Source organism: Polyodon spathula, chromosome 4 (assembly GCF_017654505.1).
Source record: "Polyodon spathula isolate WHYD16114869_AA chromosome 4, ASM1765450v1, whole genome shotgun sequence".
NCBI classification, from domain to species: domain Eukaryota; kingdom Metazoa; phylum Chordata; class Actinopteri; order Acipenseriformes; family Polyodontidae; genus Polyodon; species Polyodon spathula.
This window is the reverse complement of record NC_054537.1, coordinates 8857995-8879436: the sequence shown is the minus strand read 5'-3', so window position 1 is coordinate 8879436 and position 21442 is coordinate 8857995. Positions and strand designations below refer to the sequence as shown.

Here is a 21442-nt window from a genome sequence, read left to right as displayed (position 1 = left end):
ATATTCAAAATAAAGCTACATTAGAGTTATAATTTCAATGTTACTAAAGTTGCACTTGATATATCCATTTGTTTACAAATTTAAAGTTAGCCGTGGCCGTGCTCCCGGAAGCTGTTTCACGACTGTCCAGCAACAGCGGCTGTGTGCAGTCCATATGTTACAGGGGAACTAAAGCGGGGTCTGTTAACATTAGCGGAAAACAAGGCAATTAAATTGCCAACAATTTCAAACAGAATACGTTTACTGTAGAATGTTGCTGTTACAAGCATTGCATGACTAATTAGGGTCCTTACGTTTAATATGCCAATCTCATTCATTTTTGTAACGCTGAAAACTGACTTTGCAATGATTTTATTAAAAGTGGACACCTGCTACCTTCACCCTCAGTCTGTTAGAATAACACAAGGATACATTACAGTAATGCAATACTCATATCATTATGGTTTTAAAGTCTATAAAACAGTACTATAAATGGAAAAAATACATTTAAATTACCATTGAAATCGTAACTGTAACAAAAACACAGATTTAAACGTTCATGAAAACCTGGGTTAAGGTCATGCTTGTTTTAACCAAAATGCATTCGTGCAGCTTGCGTCCTTAGCTTGGAGGAAAAAAAAAACAAAAGCAAAAAAAACCTGTGGTTTGTTGAAAACTAAAATGTTCCAGTAAAACTGCCTGTACAGTACTTGCTTTGAAATCTGCCTCACCTTTCTGAACACATTTGTTGGTTCAGTAATGTTGCCTTCTCCCTGACCAGCATGCTGCTTATAGGAAAAGCGCCTATGTGGTTGCACTGCACTCATGGGTGAGTGATTGCTTGCTTCTGGTTGAAAGTGGGTGTTCGGTCCACCGGTCGGTTCCGTCTGGTGTTTGTAACTCTGGGTTCTACTGTACTGTACTAACACACAGACTAACAGTGACCTGCAAACCACAACAAATACCACTGGAATGGGAAATTGGTCTGATAGTTGTAATGTGAATAAAATCTTTCAGTTTCTTCAGCCTGGAATGACCAATACACATTTTTAAAAGTGACTTTACTGTTACAGTACTTAAGTCTTAAATGATTGTACACAACAAGTGTTCAAAAATTTAGTGGTGAAGAACTTTAATATTTAATGACCTGACACGACTGAAGTGGGTGAATCACACTCTTCCAAACTGTGCCAGGTTGCAAAGCAGATGCAGAGATTCCCATTAGGAAAGTGGATTCATGATTAGATTTGAACACATGACCGTACCGTGCATGGCGTGCTGTGTTTATTTCACTCATGAGGGTGGCCGTGATGAAGCTAACGTCCCTCTTAGGGAGGTTACTGCAGTGGTTATTCAGTCCTTCTCACTTTCGAAATAACCACAGCGCTCAATCAACGCGATTCTCCTTTTCAGTTCAGCTCTATATTAAAGAACTGACACATTTCCAAATGCTACAAAACACACACACACACAAGCCAGGGCACTACATTAATTTGCCACCTTTCCATTTTTTTGAATTTATTTTAAAAAAATAAATAAATAATGTTTAAGGACAAAGCCCTTCTGCATACATTTTAAAATTATCTTTATTGAGCAGCTTCAAGTCAGGTATTAGTTCTGTACCACACAGTATAATGCAGAAATCCAAAGTGCAATATTTTCAAAAAGGAAGCAGACAATGCCATTGTACAATGAATGGTACAGCAAATGACAGATCGTGTACAGAGCTCTGTGTGCACACTACATGAAACCCTAGTCTTTGGAGAAACAGGAGGATGAAGTTGCTTGCTTCCAACTAAAGAGCATGCAGAAAAGATGTGCACCTCTGCCACAGTCTGAATCATTAGCTGTGATGACGCATACTGTTCAATATTAGCATACTGCAGCAGACAGCCTGTTTTATTTATGATGAGTGCAGTGAATATCCCTGCTGCAGGTCTCACACCTGCCAGCCTGTCTGCCAGCCCTCTGCTGCAGGCCACAATTGACAACCTTATAGTAGATCCTGCTGCCCTGCACTGCACTGTAAGTAGCCAGGTGAAAGTTGTTTCATAACCACTCTTCAAGTGAACCTACAAGTTTCACCTGTGCCAAGCCGAAGTGATAACTGCCCCCTAGTATTTTGTACCGTTTCAAATGGCTGTACAGTACAGGCAACGTGTAAACTTTACACATAGAGGATACTCCATGAACGTTCATGGAGTACTGACTATTAGACAAATGAGGACGAGCACAAGGGTTGTTTACAGCTATCCTCATGAGTGAAATAAAACACAGCACTCTACTGCGCGTACAGTATGTGCTGTAGTATTCTGTGTTTCTGTAAGTACTGTATACAGTATGTAACCCTAAATGAAACAGCTGGTCTGGGAAAAGGCCATCAACTGTGTCATTTACTCAATCAGTCTGCTGTTGGATTTGAATACATGAAAAGACAAAGGTTATAAAGAACCACTGCATTTTGTTTTTATCAGGAAAAACTAAAATTGGCTGAGAAAAGTTATTTTTAGTCTTAATGCAAAGCCCTGACATTTAACTAATGACAAAAGGACTATATATTGTATTATTATTCCTACTATTTAGACAAGGTACCACTGTTAATGTGCCTCATCAATTACAGGGAAAATCCAATTGTATTTAACTATTCACAAACAGAAACATTAATTTAAAAAGGCTGCATCTGTCTGTTTACAACCAGCGCTTTCACAGATCATTAAGCAATGACCAGGGCTCTTCTAAAGGTAGGTCCACACAGCTGCTATTATAGGGCTCCAATACATGTCTGCACTCTAATTACCTTTATCTGGCAATCGAAAAGCCAGCACGCTCTATACTGAGCTTCAAGCTTTGCTAATTAAACACAGCTGGCATTCCAGGACACTCTACAGATCTGAAAACCTACCATTCAGATTTGTATGTCAATAAGCATACTGCAGCAGTATAACTTTAAGCCTGCTGAAAAAAAGACAAATGCTGCTGGTATTTAGAAATCAAGTCATCAAAAGTGGTACAATTCTAAATACACAATTACTAAGGCAAAGGGAGACTTGATTGATAAACTGAGCAGCACAATCAATGACACATTCAGGCCAGAACAGCACAAGATGGCACAGCATCAATGCACGTCCTTTCAGCTGCTGCATGCTGGCAGGATAGTGTGCAGTTCACTGCGCATTTGAATGTACATTTGCGGTCATGGCAAGGGCAGGACACTCAAAACAAAGCTGAAACCTAGGCTAAATGGAGTGCAAATGTCATTCTGTGTTGTCATTGGTGTCCATTATCCAGCTGCATCTTGTAGTCTTACTTCTGGGACGTATAATTATTTTTCTTTTTACTTTCATACAGTGGTACATATAATAGCTTTTATTAAGTTTTGCAAATGATTGAATATTCAAATTACTTGAATTTTGATGTGGATATCCGAACATGAAAATGCCACGTCCGTCCCAACACGAAGTCTAAACACACCTTACAAAGTCTGAGTTTCCATACATAATTAAAGCCTAAATTATAAAATGGAAGCAGCAGGCTTACTGTAATAACCCAACAACTACTTAAGATGTGTTCAGTAGTCGGTAATGCATATCTTAATGTTCATAATCATTCAGGTTTCCACATTTGTGTCCTTGACTTTACGTGGAAGGGTAGGGTGCACTTCACTGTGTGTAATACACAGCCGAAAGGTGCTACTGTACTGCAGACACAGTAATCAGTGGCTTCAGTTGGAACAATATCCTGTTAATACCCATCTACTTTAAAATATTTAACAGGCTGAGTAGCTAACTGGGGGTACAGTACCTGCGGTATCTCCTGATACACTGAGGATCCCATTAACAGCACAACAGCGTCTAAGGATGTAAACCCCATTCATACAATTGGCAGAAAAGCATGACGATAAGCGGAGCTGTTTAAGGGCTGAAATGAGTGAGGACAGAATGGTCCTAACACCTGCTCTAGATGAAAACCCCGCCAGTATATCAGCTTGTGAACTACACTCCTTGTCATTCATATGTGAACTGAGGCCGCAAGGGACTTTCTGTGTTCATGCATTTATGCAGGTATAAAGTAGCAGCGAGCAGTAGACATGGCACATTTACTCAGTGTCACTGAGAGCCTACTATTGTAATGTCTGGTGCAATAACAACAACAACAAAAATACAAATACAACTCAGATGTGCAAATACATTGTATCCCTCTCCATGGTCAGAGACTGCATGCACAGAAACGGAAGCTACTGCATGTGCGTGTCTTTTTTGACCATGCTTTTGCAAGTTACTGTATGTATTTTCAACGTGGAAGCTGTCTGCTGAACACTTCCAACATGCAAGACAAAATAACGTAACAAAGCTGAAGCGAAGTCATAACATCTGAATTTGTCCAATGTGTTCCATATTACAAATACTGTCTCTACAGACCATGTGGATTCTAAGTGAGGCAGTTTTGAACTGTTGAGGACTTCCTTTTCTCTTTTTTTTTTTTTTTTTTTTTTTTTTTTTTTTTTTTTTTTTTTTGCAGAACGAAGGATTTGACACAGTCATTTCACAGAAGCAGGGCCTGTAGCTCTTCACAGAGTTTCCACCCAGGATATAATTATACAATATAAATGTGGCTGTTGTCCGCTGGCCCACTGAAAGGTCACAAAAGAAAGAAGCAGAACTAAACATTGCAAGTAAAACAACCTACAGCATTTAATGTCTTCTTTAACATTTTTTGGGCTTCCTGAATTCAAACTCTTTATAAAAACTCTGCAGATAGAAATCTTCTCAAACATTCTACACTGTAAATGTGACTTGTCGTATTGGCACTGAACATATCAATGGTTTTGTTTTGTTTTGTCTTTCCCTGTTGGATGATTTTTTCAGTTTTGTTTCCAACCTCCATCTGCTGCACTGCATCCAAAAGATCAGAAAATATCAGCTTTAGATAAAATGTAAATGTATTTTGCATAATACTGTAAGCCCTGAACCAGCACACTTGCCTTGCTATAATGGCTGGTGCCACCTTATTAGCGAACAGTGTAAAATATGACAGAACGCTTTAAAAGAGCCTCCCTTTTCATTCCAGCAGAACAGCAGAGCAATGTTAAAGCTACGAAGTGTAATACAAAGAAGAACATCTGAAGTGTCATCAATGCAAACACTGTAATTATTAAGCAGTAATTAGGAATCATGTGTTAACCCACATTTTCTTTTTAATCTTTCATGGATATTACAGTACATCAGCAAGGGGTGAATCTCTAGTGGTTTCTAAAAAAAAATAAAAAATATTGAGTGAAATTGAATAAAACAGGATCCTACTTGAATTTCAAAGCTTATTACTGTACATCCCTGGAAGCTTTCACAATATCAGTGGCTTTGTTTTCTTGTCTTAAGAAATGTTGATCAGCTGCAAGAATTACGCCCACTCACTCACTAAGCATGCACAGGGCACCCTGTACTTACATCTACTAAAGCACTGTATGCCCATATTGTTAATGGAACCACACTTTCACTCAACCAAGATCTGTGCAGATCCTACCAAAGAAGATGCCCAGGAATGTTGCTAAGCAATCATACTCTGATTGCTACAGCAGCCTCAGGACAAGAATGCAGTGCCACACTCTAAAAGGTGCATGAAACAATGCCTGGGGCAAGTACTAAAACAGACAATGCTGAGAAATACTCTGCACCATCATCTCTCAGTAACAGGGCTTCCAGTTTTACTGTTGAAAACCCAACACAAATAATCCAGAACAGCGCGTCGGTGAAGCAACATGAGAGAGACACAGTGTATGGGTTAAAATAAATAAATAATACTATTTTAAAGAGAAAATCTGAAAAGACAAATACCACATTAAAACATCTTTTACAATGTACTTAGTATTTTAATTACTTCACTCATTTTTACTTATAAGTTTACAGTGCAGTAAGTCTACTTAAACCAAAGCACACCCCTCACTTCAACAGGGGCTGCTGCATCCCTAACACTGACTTACTTACTTGATGATGTCACTCTACCCTTTTTGTGTCTCAGTCAGTTAACTCGTCAGTGATCCGTAAACTCACTGATTATATTTGGACACTGGAAACTGATCTTCAGTACGACTTTCCTATACAACACATTTACTATGTACAGTAGAGCACAGGCAGAAAGTCCCATCAGGAAAGGAGATAAATTTAAAATGTTTTGACAGAGACAATAACACACTTTTTGTTCGGCTCTTAAGCTCCTAGCAACCTTGGAATGAATATAGATCCGGTCTCTAATTAAACAAGTTGGGTTGTCTCAATTTAGAAAACTACAAACCAGTATAAAAATTTAAAAAATCCCAGCCACCACAGTTTGTTCAACTCCAGGTCTGTAGGAGATTGCAGACTGACAGACGCTGTCACAGTGGATATTATAAAGCACTGCACACTGCTTCTCTAACCCACCTGGAGAAGCCCAGAGAAGACAGGTTTGGATGCCTGATGCCCCAACCAAGGTCATGCACTAACAACATTAACCATGACCTTCAAAATGTAAAGGGCGAGTCTAGTGTTTTTTTTTTTTTTTTTTTTTTTTTTTTTTTCTGAAGTAAAGCTTTCTTTTCATACACTGCTACTTCCTTTATCCCCACAAGATATTTTACATTTTATATAAAAATAACTTTGTCCTTGTACTGAAGATTGCTACTGCAGTACAGTACAAGAAACACCACTCAAAACAGCAGACCTCTGAACTAATCTTGTATTTGCCATTATACACCACATCTTTCTATTCCTTTTAGTATAAGAATACATAGTGGAGGCTCCTTAGAGGGGGCAAAGTGAAATATATATAAGTCTCCATTATAAACTCCTGCTATTAACCACAGTACTGTCAGTAGCAGATCAAGTGATCAGAACACAGGTTTTAATTGGAGGAGCCCAGAGTTTTTTCTTCAGAGGCAAGCCTCTGTTACAAACTCCTGTCTGCTATAACGACACACAGTATAGTACTAGTAATGGCAGATGACGTACTCTGATCCCTGGTTTTAATTGGAGGAGTAATTCAATATGCTTGCAGTGTGTAACAGTTAAGTACGTTATAATAAACTATGATGGGCTTCTGTTTTTTTTCTCTCTGTTGGCTTCCCCCTTCCTGTTCAATTTGTACAGTGAAAGAATCATAACAGAGGTAGGCTTGAATGAGATGAGAGGAGTCGTCAAAACAGGAGAAAAAGCTTAACAACCTGCGAAGAAAGAGGACCTACTGACCCTGCTGGAGTCTGTGAAGAAAGCAAGTGAGAAAGCTGGCCTTTTCCTCAATCTCAAGAAAACAAAGGTGATGTCCAACAAGAAGATGTACGATTTCAGAATTGCGAATGAACAGATAGAGGGGGTGAAGAGTTTTTCCTTTCTTGGGTCCACGATCGAGGAAAATGGAGATTGCAAAGATGAGCTGAAGAGGTGTTTAGGGTTAGGAAGAGCAGCGATGATTGGTCTGGTTAAGATTTGGAAAGACAAAGACATAACAGCGAAGACTAAGAAGAGGCTGGTGAAAGCAACGGTGTTCCCTGTAGCTTTGTCATGGACAATGAGGACAACCGAAAAAAGGAAGACCAATGCGTTTCAGATGTGGTGTTGGAGATGAATGCTAAGAGTGGCATAGATGGACAGAAGAACGGATGCTTCAATAATAGAACAAATTGGAGAAACACTACCATTGCAGGCCATGATTGTGAAGCAGAAATCATCTTAATTCGGTCATGTGGGGTTGGAGAAATAATTATGCTAGGAATCAGTGAAGGCAGGAGAAGGAGAGGCAGACCACAGATGAGTAGGTTGGAGATCAAAAGCATAACAGGACTATCTCTTTGCGATCTCCAATATGCAGTTACAGACAGAAAAAGGTGGAGGGTGTTCATCATGGAGGGCTCCAGAGGTCGTGTCCGGTACAAGGCGAATTTTGTTTGCACTTACTGTAAACTATACTGTATTTAAATATTAATCTTGCATTGTAACCCCATACAGTACTGCCCTGTAACACTTGTAAGTCACCTTGGATAAAGGCATCTGCCAAATAAAATAAAATTACTACTACTACTACTACTACTATAATAATAATAATAATAATAATAATAATAATAATAATAATAATAATAATAATAATAATATGAAAAGTGTTGTCAGTCACAATACAATAATAGTCTACTGCTGCTGAGGGCTTAATGCAGCCCCCCAGGCCTTCTGCCTCTTTTTATCAGACAATGACCACTTGGACATTTCCTAATCCTAGGGGATGCAGCAAGACATGAACGGTGTCCGAGGTGTAAATCATGAGCCAGATACAGCAATAGAAACATGAGATATTTTTCTGAAATGTGTAGATAGTCTTTCTTTTTCCACTTACTGGCTGATAGGTTTGCATTTTCCAGGGATGCTCTAATTTATGGCTGCAATTACCTTGATCGCAATTGGTAAGTGGAAAGCAGCCCCTTGAAGGGCATCCTATGTTTGTTTTCAGTTCACAGATCACTTCTCCCTGTTGCACCTCTTATTGAAACAGCAGCTGCTGATATTTCTTAGAATTCACTGAGCATCCACACAGCCTGGCAGGGCACTGTCAAGTCACTGCTTACTGCCACAGTGTGTGCTCAGTTCATATGCACCACACAGCTACAGAATATGCACCTGGGATAAGAATGCTACATGTACAGGGATTTCTTCTGAGCAGTCATTGTTGTGATTTTAAGCTACAGTAATAGATCATATTACATTTGAAATGGTTATACTTTTCTATCTTATTGATTTAAGCCTGCTACTGATTATGTTTAATTATGTTTGATTAAGTTCAATGCAGCCAGCTGCTGGGTTTTTTTGTGTTTTTTTTTTTTTTTTTTTTTTTTTTTTTTTTTAAAAACTGTTTTCAATTAAATCAGGTTTACAGATTCAAGACAAAGCTACTGTAGTCAAGGTAGACTTAAAGTGTTTTAAGGAAAGAGAAATTAGTTGTTAGGAAAACATACCGTAACCAAGCTTTTTCACGTACTGGAGGTCAGAATGATGGGGTCACCAGCCTTGATCAACCCACCTCTCACGCGTAGTGGTATATTTATAGGAATGTAGATCGACCACTGTTGGTGGGGCTTTGATCACCCATTTTTCATGAGTAGATAGCTGTCTTCTTTTAAATAAAACTCAGTCGCACAGGAGCAGTGGCACGTTTTTGCAGAATGTGGCCAGGTTCTAATGAATTGATTGACTGTCAATTAGACCTGACCACATGGTATGAAAGAGGAGCTGGGAAAGTTACGGGGGTAAGTTACAGTAGGAACACCAGCCAGAACTATAAGCTGTACTCTGGGTGTTACAACAATGCGATAACCCTAGCTTGGGTGACTTCTGATTTGTATTTTTGTTTGTGTATTTTGTTTCGAATTGTTTAATGAAAGTGGTATTAATGGTATTTAATGCAGTTAGTGGAGTGAAACAGCTTTCTACTGCAAGAGGTGATGTGATGGAACAGCAAGCACTGAAACGCATGCATCGTTGGAAAACCAGTCAGTGGTTCCTGAGAAGGCTTACACATGGCTTCTGGTTAGGGTTCTTGTTAAAGGAAAGAAGCAGCAGATTGAGAGACAGGAAGACGAGTCATAGTATAACTCTGAAACACTTCTAATCTCAGAAGCCACAGCAGTTCTCTCTCGGTAACCACTGGCTGTTTTTTTTTTTTTTTTTTTTTTTTTTAATGACTGGTGTGTTTTCAAAGCTTCTGTGTTCCGTCATGTGACCTCTTGAAGTAGAGAGGCTAGAAAAAACCTAAAAACAGTGGCAAGACCATTTTACTAAACTAACCTAAAAATACCATTACAAATCATTAGATAGTATTGGAATTATTATTTTCGCTCATATTTTTTAACATACTTTAAGCAAGACATGATTTACATTGTACCAATAGATCTCTCAGCAAACAGACAAAACCTGCAAGCAGTTTTATTTTTAAGCAATCAATATGATCGTTAACTACTCTCAAATGAGATAACCCGACCTTCTTTCTGATACAATGAAGACATTTATATTTTTCCAATGGAAAATGTGGATATGTTTACTGCAGTCATAAAGATATAGTTTATTTGCATTCTGAAAGATGTTTTCTACTGATACAACAATTCATTTAATCAAGCATGACAAAATGACAATATAAGATATAACGCTCATGTTGGTCGTTTAGATGTATTTCAATTTACTTAATAATGACATGCTGTGAATCTTTTCATTATGTGCATGCTTGAAAAGGTAGAACTGTGGCCCTCTCAGCATGCCACCAGGCAGACAGTGGAAAGCTGATTGAATAATCTTGTCTTGGAAGTCGATAGAAAAGAAACTTCTTGTAAATCAGGTGCTGCTGCAACAGAGAGATCCACAGAATTCTAGAGAATCCAAAGATTACACTATGTAACACAATTTTTGTTCCTGGGTAGTAAGTGTTATTTCCTAATTGCTTATGCCTCAAAAGTATAGAAAATGGCTATCATTCCCCACAGACTTTGCTTTTGTGACCAGGACAGTGATATTTCAAAATATCACTATTTCCAATGGGAAAACGGGCAAATGTGTGTCTTTTCTTTCACATAAAGTCAGAAAAAAACAACATATGAATCCCAATTAACATTTATTTATACTAAAGTAATACAAAAATGACTACAAAAGATTTAGAAGCGAGTAGTTTTTCGAGATTTACGATTATACTGTATTTACACTATTTTTATACTGTATATTTTGGATGTAAATATCATAAAAAAGACCATGACCTACATCCATTTTTTTGTAAAGTGTATTTACAGATGGACAGGTTCCTCCAAGATATGCCTATATTCTGATACTCAACCCAACAAGAAACTGTGTTTCTGGGAGTCATTTTACTGCAGTAAGACAGAAAAGATATGAATGAATTATAAAACAACACAGCAATGATTTTTTAGAAGCTGTTCCACCGAGCTGCCACAGGGGTCATTTCATAATTAATGGTGTGAATGCCTGGCCCTTGCACCAAGACTTGCTCGGCAGGGGTGGGGGGGGGGGGGGTCCCATGGAGGCACCAGATGAGCATGTGAGCTGGCCCTCCTCTCCGGGTCAGTGCCCTGCACAGCCCTACAGCATCTCAGGAGGACTGAGCTGGAGACGCAGGTGGCGGCTGACGGCTGACGGCTGACGGCAGCTTCATTCGCCTGGTGCAGTAGTAGGGGGCTGAGGACCAGGATCAGAAGCTCATTCTTACCTGTCAGGTTTCTGAGGCGCACTTATCCCAGCCACTCCAACACAACACAAACAATTTTGCTCCAGAAGGCATGCAGACACTAAAAACTATGCACAGTTTCTTTGAGTTGAGTACATGCCTGTGTGCATTAAGACAGTGCTCTTGTGTAACCCAACCTCATAACGATCTGTTGTCTGTATTTTAACTAACAGCTCTGATGTCAGTGCTCAAGTGCTGATGGCAAGCAGGAGTTGCAGTAGTGTCAGATACAGAATAATGAAAAGAATAATGAGAAACTTGGAATACTGACTGAATTATTTCCTTTGACAGCCTTTTCAACATCTCAAGAGAAATGCAGAGTAAGGCAAGATTAGTCTACTAATCCCATTTACTTTGAAGTGTCACCCCCACTCCCCATAGTTTTACCAAGGAGTGGGCGAGATTTAAGTGTACATCAGTCAATCACTTTAGACATCCTCCTCATTAGTTTCTTTTTATTAAAATGTTTTTTTTGTTTTTTTTTGTCGAACTAGCCTGTGCTTTTGTATGGTTTCAAACTCTTCAATATTGGCCATTATGTTAATCAAGAATGGCTTGTTTAGCAGACGTTTCATAATTTTCCTACCGTTGTACTGAAATGAAACAGGCTGTTGCATAACAGCATGGAAGTCTGAATTCAGACATGGCTCCTTGCTAACATACAACCAATCTATTTTATCTGTTGAAAATGCAGTGCTGCAGCCATGAAACTGGCTCTTTCCTTCCCAGCTTCTTGCTTCACTTATTTTATTATTAAATGCTACCATCACAGATGTTTCATTGCAGTACAGAAGAGCATGCATGCCAAAGAGGAAGACAAACATATTTTGGCAACAGCAGCACTTTCATCTGCCATATTGACACTATGAGATGTAGAGTAACTGGCACTTGAAACTGTTTTTGTTTTTTTGCTTAATTTTCTATTTGGCGCACACTGAGCATATTCAGTCGATTCTGGGAAAGGCAGACATGATGTATCGATCAGCTAGGTTTCAGGTTTGCAAATGGAATCTGAAATAAGCCAGAAAAGACCTTCCTTTATCAGGATTTCCATGGAGACTGTAGGTGCTGGTTTTGGTTATAAACTCACACCTGTACTGTACACAAGCTCGGCCCATGCTGTGCCTTATTACATATCTGTGATGGAATCAAAACTAGGGCTGTAAATGTTTCAAGAATAAACAAAAATGTAAATAGTACAGTATATTAATGGTCTCGAGTTCATGTTCTCATCTTTTTAAAGTCACTTGTATTTGTACTGTAGCAGTGGTACTTGTGAACGATTAATCTATTAAAATACAGATTTACTGCCTATTTTAAATGGCTCACATTTTTACTGCTTGTGCATGTAAACTTGATTGTGCATGATGCTTGCTGTCAAAACAATCCGAGTAAAATCAACTTTCCAGCCTGACAGCTGTCAAAGGCATGTCCTGTTTGGCCAGGATCAATCACAAACATCAGCAAGTTTCTGGCACTGAAAGAGCATACTGACAGCATACTGCAACAGCAGCCTGTTGCTATTTTCCAGTAAATGACTGATTCTGTTCAAGTCAAACTCGGAGGGAATACATACATACATAAATAAATAAATAATAGGTATTAAAATTGTTGTCTGCTATAGTTTAATAATGCGCAATTAGAACACACTGGTCCTGAATGCAACCTGAATCATTGTTTTTGTGAAAGGGAAATGTAACTATTATTGTTACAAAACAACACCCGAGGTTCATTCAAGGAGATGAAAGTAAGACAGGTGGTTGCTACCAGTTTAGCAACATTAACACTGGGTTTAATTTCAACCAAAATGGTGCCACGTCCACTACAGCAGCAGAACAGTCCCAGCCTGCCTTATTCTTTTGCAAAATGGGCGATTGTGTTTGTTTTCACATTTGGCGTTTCAACACCTGCATGACATTGTCCCGAGACAAATTTTCTTCATTGATTAATATTTATTCAATCTGTGTGTATTTGCTTGTCAGGAATCGGGGAATGGCATAAGAATGAAATCTGTTTTTATACATTTGTTGTTGTTTCTTTGAGTGCAATGTATCACTGGGTAGCAGGGTGCACACTCCTGGTAAAGTGAACTCGTATCTTAAGTATTCTTTCCTAATGCTTCTACATACAGGAGCTGTGAGTTTAACAACGTTAACAATTAGTTACAGACTTGGTGTTTCCCATTGGATTTAAGGAGCGCAGGTGATGCATGTCTGCTTGCTCTCTGTGGCAGGCTGTCTGTACGGAAAGGGGAGCGCACACCTGAGGCTCATGCTTGATATGCGACGTTCTTTCAGGGCTGTGCTTACCTTTTCCATAGAGGGGATGTTTAATCTTGTTTAACCCTATTATTTTAATAATGGTAAATTTAATAAGGGTAAGATTGAGTTTATATTGAAATGAATGTGAAGTAAAGCATTATTTCTGTTTAAATAATAATAATAATAATAATAATAATAATAATAATAATAATAATAATAATAATCTGGATTAATGTATAAGTATTATGGGTATCTGCCCAGTAATGGATTTGCTGGGGGAGGGACCTACCTGAGATATGGTATAAAAGAGGCCAGTATGAGGAGCTCTCGGTGTAAATAGTCATTCATTGAAAAAACAAACTTACTTCTGTTCACAAATAAAGTATTTGTTTCTTTTAACTGAATTTTTGGTTGAGCGTCCTCCCTCGGCACACCTTCACAAAGTCACCTTGGATAAAGGCTTCTGATAATTGTGTATAATCAAAAAAACTTTTCATTAAAGCATCATAAGGAATACCTTGGGCTCCCATATTTGACTGTGTTCATAATAAAATGTCAATAAACAAGAAGTCATACACAAAATGTTAACACAATTGTAATTTTCTTTTCATGCCTTGTGTCCGTCCTCATTCACAGCATTACCACGCATGCAGTATGAACTTCAAGTGTCTGCAACATTTGTGTCACATGAAAAGTGATCTTCCCTTTAATAATTCTATGTCATTGAGACTCTAGACTCTAGAGTAGAGCTGAGTAAAATGTTTTCTCCTCTCACACTTGGCTCATATCCCTTCCATTCTTAAAGAAACCTCTTTTGACATCTTGCATCTCTAATGGAACAGTAACTGCCACCAAATAAACTCTCCACTGTCCGCACATCCTTTCCAATTAAATATTGCAGTGTTTTCCCTTCTGGTTACTGCTGTAAAACGATTCCCTGTTTTGCAAACAGCAGGGATTGTGAAATGTAGATGTGACGACACATTTATTGTACAAGTTGAAAAACTCCGGAATCTGCCTTGCAAATACATTAAAAGGCAATAACAGAACTGCTCTGCATTTATATACATTAAAACAAATGATACTGTACTAAAGCCTGTCCTTGTAGACATATATGATCATTGCTATGCTCCCCAAGGACAAAACACAACAGAAGGTGATTCAGAGATGTGTCTGCTTGTTCCACCTTATTAAACAATGGGAAGCAGCCTCTGCAAGAGAACAGGATACCCACCTCTGCAGTGCTCATTTCTTACACACCTAGGCTCCATCATTATTGGTCAGCTTGGTTTTGTAGAATGTATTTGTGCAGAACTGATTTTTCCAACAATGCTGTATCATTGCTACATGTTCAGTAATACCCAGCTTACACTGCCGGCTGAAGCCCTTAAAAGGGTGTTTCCACTGCTTGCCACATCAGCCCTGGCCAGCCGCAGCTGTTTTTTCTGGCCTGGTTTGCTATATCATACCCGATGTGACCAGGCCTGGCCACAAAGGAAATACGTCCCCACATAGCCCCAGCCTGCAGTGGAAACAAGGCACAAGTAGTGACTGTAATTGTCTATGAACTGTATTCAACTGCTCATCCAGTTTTGATGAAACATGGTAAAGCAGTGTTATCAGGCATGTATTATTTTTAGGATACTGACTGATACTGCAGCTCTGTTTTTATTTACAGCTGCTTCAGGGGTATGTTAACAGCTTTTTAGTTTCAATGAGTGCCAGCAAATCAGCACCCCTCACCGCTGCTAAATCCTGATGGGATGCTGCCGTACAAACTGAAGGGAAAAATAAAGAGAATTAGGGAGCTACGGCAATGCTTTTGTCAATCAAACTGCCATTCTGTGGATAGGCTGAGAAATACCTCATTAACCTGGACCTTGTACTCATGCAAGCCTAGTGTACGTTCTGTCAGTAATATACACCATGGTTAAAAAAATACTGTAAGTCAGTATTATAAAAACACAAGGAGCTACAACCTAGATCCCCACTGTGCCTAATCTCAAAATAAGTTATCATGCATAATACTGATTAGTGTAATAAACAAGTTGGGTTAGATTCTCAAAGCTTTTTACTCCAAATCGCCATTATTACACGTTATTTTCAGAAAGGAAACAAACACATCCATTGAAGTTACCAAACCAGATATAAACAACTCTATTAAGGTGGCTTCAGCTGTTTCAACTTGCAATTATCCAGTCTGTCCCATCGAAAACTCCTTGCGATTTGCCTCTTACTTAAACATATTCCCAGGTCTTTGGACATTCATAGCAAAGGTCAGTTTGCACGTCACCGGACCTCAGGATGTGTTCAAGGCAAAATCGGAGCTGTTACTCTTACTGGATGAGGTGGAATTCTTACTGGAGACATCATTCCACAGAGCGCATTGCAAGAGCAATCATTCCATTTTAATCACCTACACAAAGAGTCTGCGATTTGCCTTTAAAGGATGCAGCTCTCTGCATGACTGGCTCTGCTTTTCAGTGATTTGTCTTGAACGGTACTTGCTGGTGTTAGGCATCATTGTATTAAGCTTCAGTAGGTGCACACAGCATTGTTTGCAAGCAAACGCACAGCTGAATTTAACTGTGTATGTATATACCGGTACACAACGCATCTGATGTACAGGCACGACTGAAGTATTTTGGGCTAATCTGTATTCAAGAGCAAAATACATTTTACTATTAAAATATAAATGGACTGTCACACTGTGCTGTGCAGTAAGATTTATTAACAATGTCTCAGATCTGATGACAGATCGCTGCCCTATACAGGCATGTGACATTCTTAGGTGTTTAGAAGTATCACTGGCAGGTAATATGTCACTTGCTGCAACATATTTTCTGAAAGCACTGTGGCAGACTGAAAGACATATACAAGCATATCTCATAAGGAAAACAAAAAAAGGCTTATCGTATGCTGTGTAGTTCCGTCACAGTATTTACACAGAGTATAAAATAAATTCCCTATTGCCCAATTAGTTTCTAAACAAAGACTTACTCCAGTTTAAGCTTGCAATGTTAGGTTACCATTAGCACACACTCCACCATAATGATATATACCCCTTTCATCTAGCAGCAATGACAAAGCAAAGCTTCATGCCAATTACACATGAAAGGGAAGATCAGGTTAAACTAGATATTTACCAAGATAGGCAACCGGAACATCCCTAGAAACGTTGTGCATACCCTCATAGCAAAACCCCTGCTGTGAAGTATCCTTATTTCTGTTGTAGCGAGTCTGCATGGTGGGGAATGCATTCAGAAGAGGTTCAAAGCACAGGAAAAGGTTTTTCTACTTTTAAAACTACCTAGACCATATACATATATGTTTATATGTGACCAAAGTCTTTATATTATGCCAATAGTTGTTTTTTTAAAGAACATCTCTTCATTAAAAACGGAACTTTTGCATGTTCCTTCCAGCCAAGTCTCAACACGGTTTACTGCAAACAAACAAACCTTGAATTTGCTTATATTCAAGCAAGGGGATCATTTTGGCATTTTTTTCCCCAGAGATGTTACAGTAACAGTCGAATGCAACACTTGCAATAAAAAAATACACTATAGAAAAATTGACTTTGGCAAGGTTTTCTTAAAGGCGGTCGATTTGATAAGAATTTTAAATAGCTCACATACTGTATGTTCTCCTGCCCCCAGACTTTTAGCGTATAATTCCTTAACCTATTAAATGTAAAACACACACACACACACACACACACACACACACACACACACACACACAAAACCACTACATGTGGTTCATGAACGGGTTTAGCATCCCTTTTAACCATTTTAGACACATTACAGTGTTAATCTACCAACCTTGTGTGCAAAGCCACTTTCAATCTGCTGGACACAATAGAATGTCAGAGGGGAGCTCTAGCCCTTAAGCAACTGTGTAATAACCATACTGATACCCAGGAACATCACTACAGCTTTACTATTCAGGGTTATTACAGGTAACTATCAGCAGGTCTATTGCAGCTGTTTCAGTCACATCAGTGACACCAGGAGACTCATTTTTATGTTGGATTAGACTGTCTATATTAAGAGGCAAACCATCAACAATAACAGACTAATTCTAGAATCAGCAACAAAAGGTTAAATGTATTGGGGGGGGGGTCGTACTGAACAAATGAATATTACGTACAAGCTCTTTTAAATAGTAATGCTACACACATGCACACAGGTAGATTTCAAATGATTTTAATAAAACTAACATTGAAACAAAACGTTAACTGCAGGAATGGAAATAAGAAACACATTGCTTAATAAGACAGATCTGAGATTGTTACAGTACCTATTCACTGCAGCTAATGAAGTGTGTATTAAAACCTGGAACAGGTTAACTGCTATACAATATGAGTCTTAATTCCACCACTGAACTAGATTACTAATCAATGTTAAACCCCTGTGAAAAATACTAACACTAAGCATCAAGCAAGGTACAGTACTAAGAAAATAGTTAGAGCTTGCTCTCGCTCTCTCGCTCTCTCTCTCTCTCTCTCTCTCTCTCTCTCTGCTCAAAAGCACTGGGGAGGAAACAGATTAACTTAGGCTGGCAGGAACCCGCATGAGACGAAAGGGTATTGTATTTAAAAAAATAAGTATCAAGTCAGCCAAAGAATTTGCTTACTATCCGAAGATACCTTCATAAATGATGAAAGATATTGCTCAGTCTTCCTTCTCTGCCACCACATGTGCTTCAAACCCTATTAAGGGATCTGTTCACAACACCTATTATACAAGATCAAAATGAGATTGCATCTTCCGGTTTAATTTGTATTATCACCTGATGAGCAACATTTTGAAAATATAGGCTGAAATGTGTACATACCAATGCACATTACCAGCAAACGTGTTTCACTGCCCCAAGGTCCCCTTGGGGTATGTAAACAAACCAACACCACAGATACTAGTGCTGGGACAAACATTTTAATATTCAAAAAAACACTCCTTGAAATGTGTCCAGAGGCAAAACGGACTAGATTCCTGTGTGTGTGTGTGTGTGTTCCAGTAACAGAGCATAAAGCACTACAATATATTGTGCAAAGGACACCACTGCACACATATCTATGTAAGTGCTTATTTGTGTGTTAGGAAGGTAATTTGTTCAGGTACTTTACCAGGTTTACCACACTACTGGGTGATTTCTTACTGTAATACAACATTACATTCTATAATATAAGACACAAAGCCACAGAAAAAGGCTACTGTGATAACAGTTTCTGCAGATTCACATGGGAATTATGTCACAATACAGTTTGCACTAGTGTGCAATTGTTTTTTGTTTTTTGTTTTTGTTTTTGTTTTTTTTTTGGGGGGGGGGGGTTAAGTATAGTGTGCTGTCTAAGATTAAAGCAGATGTCCACCCTCAGGGTCACAGAGACCAGTGTCTAGTGTCTATCTATCTACACAGATAGACAGATAGCAAAGGCATACTATACATTAAACTACGAAACTGGACTCTGTGGGAAACGTCAGCTTAAGAGGCTCTAAAACTAAATTGTAAATTCAATTTTCAGCAGGGGATGGAAACAAAGACCCACTCCACAGCAGTACAAGCACATCCAGGTTTCAGCATTCTTAATGAATCTATCCACCAACTACAAGTACTGTAACAAGCTACACAAACAAACAAACAAACAAACAAATGGACTGGCTAAACCTAAGCAACTAAAACCATACGTGCCCTGATCCTTGCTCTGAAAAGGAAACACATCTCTAGATACTGTTCTGCATATGAAGCATCCAGCACACCCGTGTAATAATATAATAATAATAATAATAATAATAATAATAATAATAATAATAATAAAACATCAATTTCTCTTCACCAATTTCTAGCTGCCATACTGATGTTTGATTGGCCGACTGTTTTTTTTTTTTTTTTTTTTTTTCTGTTAGATTCAAATGCCTTGCAATGCTGTAATACGCCGTGCCGCATGTGCGCGGTTACAGTATGTCCTCTCTTGCAGTACAGTAACCAAACCAAGGTTCCATCAGCAACCACACATCCACATAAATGCAAATGCTGCATTCCTTACTCTGCCTATGCGCCTTCAAAATCAAATACACGCAGTGAGCCTAACTGCTACGCCGAATGAATTACCCTTACCTTACCCATTAACCTCATCACGAATTCTGTATAAATAAGACATTACAGCATTAACAGATTCGCACAAAAACCACCACACTGTAAAATAACAAGCATACAGTGAGTGCTTCCTTCTATGCCAACCACACTAACGTTTCGCGACACCAGCTTGTCACAATAATAATGTATCTGAAAGGGAAAACCTACTGTACTTTACATACTGTACATGCATTTTCAATCAACAAGTCACTTAACACACACACATCGTGTATTGTTTTATATAATTGCGACATTGTTTTCTTAGTCCTTGTCCATAAGACCGGGCGAGATGTGTTGCTCCGATCTGACAGATAAACGCGCTTGGCGTGTTTTACTTACCGAATGGTTAACTCCCCACATTAGCACACTCAGCAGAGGGTCGCTGGCTCGGAACAGCTTCACTTTCTGTGCCACAAAATGCTTCTTCTTCGTCTTCGTTTTACTCGCAATCGATGAGGAAATGCTGCTGGTCGTAGCCATTTTTCTTACACGTTTGTGCAATATTGTTAACAGTTCTCTTCCAAACAATACTGCGTATTGAATCTGAAGTGTCAGTCACAACCCGCTGTATCAAAGTTTTGTTTTTTCTTAACCCTGCTCTGCTCGCTTGCACGGACAAATCACCAGCCCACAAGCCTTTACTTTTTCTTTTTTTTTTTTTTCTTTTTTGCAGCAAAAGCAGCTGGCTATATTCTATGCTTACAACTAACCTAACAGTACTGCACCAATTTTAACCACCTGGACTCAGGTCTGCTAAATCATGCTACTGATATTCTTCTGACACATTCAATGACAATCTTATAACTGAAAATGCGTGTTTTAAAACAGCGTCGGTTTCTTCAACTACACTCACAAGATTGTCAGTACCTATGGGCTTCCATGCCCCTGCACACCCCTCACTGCGCTCCTTCTCCAAGACGTTCGGTTTCAATTTTCTTTTTTTGCACTTTCCTTGACGGTTCACTTGGATAGATGATATTTATATTAATAATAAAACAAAAGATCCGTACTGCATTCGTTTAAAATGTTGAATCTTAAATGTTAGACCCACAGCTTCCCAGCGCTTCCGGCCGGGTGCTGCTGAGGTGACTGACAGTACAGAGGGGCGGAGGCGAGGACTCCAACACGAAAAAAGATTGGTATTTAGTTTCTCATACAGGACTTCACAGAACAGCATCTGGTCGGTTAAAACATTACCACACAACACAGAAAAAAAAAAACATACATATCTCACGCGAAAGTAAAAGAAATATTACAGAAATTTAAAATATAATGAATATTAATAATTGCATGTTTAGTCTCAGGGCTTTTTTTCAGCAGCTGACTGGAAAACACTGTTTTAACTGTCGACTCGTTCTGCTTAATGGATTCTTGCTTAAAAAAAGGCCAACTCAAAATTGAGCCCTTAGCCTTTAATATAATTCAATTATATGATATACATTTGAGTTGAAGTCACTCGCGGGTAACTGTAAAATACACTCCCAATGTGTAGAATATGTCAAATGCCCGTGCATGGATTAATCAAAATAGGAAATTAACAATCTCAAAACACAGCGGAGACGATCGGGCACCTCAGAATAACAAAATACCAGCCTCCAACATTTCATTCAAGGCCCTATCAGTTACACGGATAACCAAGAAGTACGTTCAGTTTAGAAGATGAGAACACAAATCATGCTGCATTCCAATGGAGGGCATTTCCTACACCTCAGTTTGATTTGTAAAATGCTGAATCCAGCTTGTCCAGCCCAGTTTAAGTACAATGATTGAGGAAGGGCTTATATATATATATATATATATATATATATATATATATATATATA

At 38.7% G+C, this 21442-nt stretch overlaps 1 protein-coding gene across 2 annotated transcripts in view; it reads right to left on the bottom strand.

Annotated features, from left to right (window-relative positions):
- Positions 1-20709, bottom strand: part of LOC121314136 (phosphatidylinositol 5-phosphate 4-kinase type-2 alpha) — a 69624-nt gene extending 48915 nt beyond the window's left edge. For both annotated transcript variants that reach the window (XM_041247090.1, XM_041247091.1), the window contains exon 1: positions 19959-20709. In XM_041247090.1, the coding sequence (XP_041103024.1) occupies positions 19959-20099 (141 nt within the window). In that variant the 5' untranslated portion in view covers positions 20100-20709. The remainder of the gene's footprint in view (positions 1-19958) is intronic.
- Between the last annotated feature and the right edge of the window lie 733 nt (positions 20710-21442).